General features: G+C 39.3%; 1 protein-coding gene across 1 annotated transcript in view; it reads right to left on the reverse strand.

Annotated features, from left to right (window-relative positions):
- LOC104540998 (ankyrin repeat domain-containing protein 27-like) overlaps positions 1–4,104 on the reverse strand; it is a gene marked incomplete at its 3' end in the record, with an annotated part of 13,134 nt that overhangs the window by 2,549 nt on the left and 6,481 nt on the right. The window contains exons 10-11 of the mRNA XM_010184939.1: positions 3,672–3,750; positions 2,623–2,755 (exon numbers count right to left, since the gene is read on the reverse strand). Of these exons, the coding sequence (XP_010183241.1) occupies positions 2,623–2,755; positions 3,672–3,750 (212 nt within the window). The remainder of the gene's footprint in view (positions 1–2,622; positions 2,756–3,671; positions 3,751–4,104) is intronic.

Here is a 4,104-nt window from a genome sequence, read left to right on the forward strand (position 1 = left end):
CAAGTACCAAAATGCTGCCTATTCCCTAGTGACTGGCTCCAACTCCCTCCTTTATATCTTACTTCAACCCTCTGAACTAGAGAGCCTTATCACACAGTAGCTGTGCATATAAATGTAACTAAGGCCCAATACTTAACTGGAATTCTAATTAAATAGGGCAGGGAACTTCCAGAAAATAAAACTGAATCTTTTGTGCTATCTCCCACTTGCTCCTCTCCTCCCCACAAACAAAATGCCTCTCCAAGACTCACATGACCTTGGGTGAAGGGATTTGGCAGGTGTCTCCTAAGTGCAATTTTCTTACTGACACAAGGGTGATAATATGCCCATTATCCCACAGGGTACATTTCCCTGCTGAGCTTTCTTTATGGAGTTAGCTTCATTAGGGATTGGACAACAGCATCGCTCAGCTGCCAAAAGCTCCATCGGAAGTCAGCTATAAAATTAAGTGTAGCCACATGCAGGGCCGTAATGAAGCCCCAGGGCACAGCAATGTTCCTGCTCACTTAAATCCCACAACCCCTTCCAGCACAATCCGGAAAAGAAAACCAAGGGGCATCAATATGACAGCTACTGCTGCTTTAAACAAAAAGCTGATCTCCTTTACCATAAAAAAGGAGATATCTCAACTGTAAGTTAATGAAGGGAGAGTAATGGTACCAGAAGCACCTACCATGTTCCTCTACCTCTTCACTACCCTTTAATTCCTAGCTACCTAGCTCCTTCCTCTTCATTGTGTGCCACCTTCTTCTCCTTTACTCTAGAGAAAGGAGTGGTCTAGCTCTTTCCTTTTCAGCTGTGTTAGAGGACAAACAGTCAACCAGCTTCTCATCTTCAAAGTTCTGCTACCTTCAAGCCCTGTTGGCTCCTATGAAAGGCACTGTAGAAGAGTTTCTATTGCACACCTGCTGTACACACATGGAAGTGTGAAAGTTGGAAGCTAGCACTCTAGATCTGGAGCTGATCCAGCTGAGGTATGGACAGAAGCACTTAGTGTTTGCTCTTATATTGCTGCAGACACTAACATAAGCAGTACAAGACTGCCCTCATTTAGACTGCTTCAAGAAGTAGTTCATCTTTTAAGACAAACGTCTCCCAGAGACAGCATCTCAAGATGCATATAGCATCTTCGTGGCAGTGGCACTTAAGTTATAACCACTTGAGGGCAATGCCAATATAAAAACCTAGGAGTGATAGGACCAGGCATTTAATAGGAAACAGTTTTTATTCTAGAAATTAAAGAGAGTATATTCTTCTTTTCAGCTTGCTGGCATTGTTGTGGAAGACAATTCTACTTTGATTCCAGTTCTCCATCCAGACTACAAGCATTGCTATTCATATAGTGATTGATAATGATAGTCAAGTGACTGCAGGAAGCAAAATTGTTTGGCAGGCTGCTTTACTTTTAAACTACTATTTTTTTATTTTTTATTTTTTTTAACATAATTCAATACAGCATTACAGACAAGAAACACCACAGTCTTTACACAACATGGAGTGGTTTGTTTTGGTGGGGGTTTTTTTGCATGTACAACACAAACCTATGCATGCCAGGTTCATTGAAAGATCCCAGAAAAGAACAAAACCAAAAACAACAAAAGGCTAAAATGTTTCTTTAAGTGATGCTTCTTTAAGATTGTGCCCCAGGTTGCCCCATCCCAAGCCCTGCACACTGAGCCATTATTCTGGCCCCTGCAATTAGATTCCAGTACTTTGCAGTTGGGCAGACTGACACACGTTGAATTCACTCTGGTTCCAAGTTCACTCCTTTTGATTTCCACATCAGACCAGGAAAACCTAATTTTGCAACAGTAGAAAGTTGGTTTGGTTGGGGTGTTTTCTTTGGTTTGTTTTTTTTTTTTTTTCTTTTTACAGGAGCAGTAAGATTGGATTCCTTTACTAAATAAGCGACAAAGTTCTTAAGTCACACCAATGTCATCCCTGCTTGGCCCGCAGGGATTTGACCTGATTGACAGAAGGTCTAGTTGCCCAGTGGGAAACAATTTATATATCCACAAACTTCCTGCTTGGTTAGAGATCCTGAGAGCCAAATTTGACCTTCAAACACCACCCTATCATAGCCCTGCACTCCCACTAAACTATCAACTTGGTGCAACATAATAATCTGCACTGCGAACACACTGAATTTTTAGAGTACAAAGATTTACTGAATAAATCTAAATTACACTGCAATAGCTAAGCTTTTAAAATTTACTAAAGAAAAAAATCTGTTTAACCTATATCTGCTCTGAAGTACTGCACTGCTTTCACAATCATAACAGACTACAATCAGGAAATATTAAGCTTACTGAAGATTCAGCTGTTGAAAATAGTGCTGTCATTTTTCCTCTAATTATATATGAAGAGGCAGACTTAACATTTAACTACTTCCTCAAGGAGTATACAATGAACAGCAAGTATTGCTACAGGTTTAGGGCTTCACTGTAATAATTCAGATAATTTCAGCATTTGTTTCAGGTGCAGTTACCTCAAGCCATTTCTTTAAGAGCAAAAAAGGAAAGTGTTAGGTGTTTGTATCCTCTGACTGGATTTACTCCCAGAGGGGTACACAGTCCTACAAGCTTATCAAATACACATTTGACAGACTTTAGAGTAGCTTACTGTTGATCTCTCAGAGAGGTTGCCTTGTCGTATGTATTCTATTGCAGCCTCAATTGAGGTTAGACAGTATCCCAATTCATCCTTCACCGAGCTGCAAAGTCTGAAGTTCTTTATGTAACTCAAGTTGGCCATCCTGAAATAAAAAGTTAAAGCCATGAATCACTAAGGAAAAAAAATAAACTAGCATGACAGATCTTAACACTACAATTCATCTTGGGCAATCCAAGAAGACAATAGAAATGGGCTAATAAAAAAATTCTAGAAAAAGACTGTTAGGCTAGCAATACTATGGCTGTTCTGAGCTTTGTAGATGGATCAGAACTCTACAGATCTCTAACTATTCATTGAAAAGTTATTAATCGAATATAAAAGATAGGAAGGACAGGATAAGGACAGCTGCAGGAGATTTGTTTCACACATTTCAAACATATTAGTGCTTCAAGTACCACAAGCACCAGTGTAAAGCAATAGCTACAAATTAAAGGAAAAATGCTAATCTCTGAGATATGGGTACACCAACACTAAAATCCAGTTCAAATACATGTGGAAGGCTTAGATATACTTAAAGTCACACACCTCACTCTTATACTATAGTGTAGTGTAAGACTGAGGAGAGAAACACAATGGCATAGGCTAAGAACAATCAACTAAGCATTCAAATCTATTTTTCTCTATATGAAATGTATCAAACATCCAGAAGCTGCATAAGGGTTTCACAGCTCTAAACACAGACAAGGAAGGACTAGTCTGTGAAGTCTGTATTGACATGCAGATTTGGTATAGAGATGGCCTCCCATTACAACTTTTTTCTAGGCTGGGATGCAAGACAGCAAAGACACAGCACTCGAATTCCTGACAGGTCCTTAATTCAGTCTCACTGTAATACATCTTTGCTGTTTGTCCCACTAAAAATAGTTTTCTGCATTACATCAGACTCTCTTACGCTTTCAGTAAGTTATTTACTTCATATTCAGAAACATTTATCCCTACAGCAGCATCACCTACAAGATCATATGATGGAGCTCTGTATAGCCAAAATAGTTACATACCAGTTAGGTATTTCTGTTTTTACAAGTAAATACAGCAAAACAGAGAGAAGATCATCTGCACACATGGTTTCCATGTTAACTGAAAAAAGAATTTACATCTGACGTTAGTCATGTCATGGTTCATAAAGAGCAATACCTGTAAATGGAGGTCCACCTCCTCAGATTACAGGCCAGCTCTACTAGTAAAGAATGCATCGAGTAACCAAGGCAGTCCTTTAACTGTTCTCAATCTCCCTCTAAAATAGGCTGCCAAGAGCCAACAAACAAATACAGTATGTACTGTGCAAATAGCAATATTGGATTAGCATCCCCTTCCTTCCTATACAAAAGGAGCCAGAGCATTAGCTCAATATTTCTGAAATCCTTGAAGGCAAAACCTATACTTTTCCATAACCCAGGAGTCTCCCTGGAAAAAGGAAGAGATGAAGTAGGG

This window comes from Mesitornis unicolor, unplaced genomic scaffold, assembly GCF_000695765.1.
Source record: "Mesitornis unicolor isolate BGI_N332 unplaced genomic scaffold, ASM69576v1 scaffold50675, whole genome shotgun sequence".
Lineage (NCBI taxonomy): Eukaryota > Metazoa > Chordata > Aves > Mesitornithiformes > Mesitornithidae > Mesitornis > Mesitornis unicolor.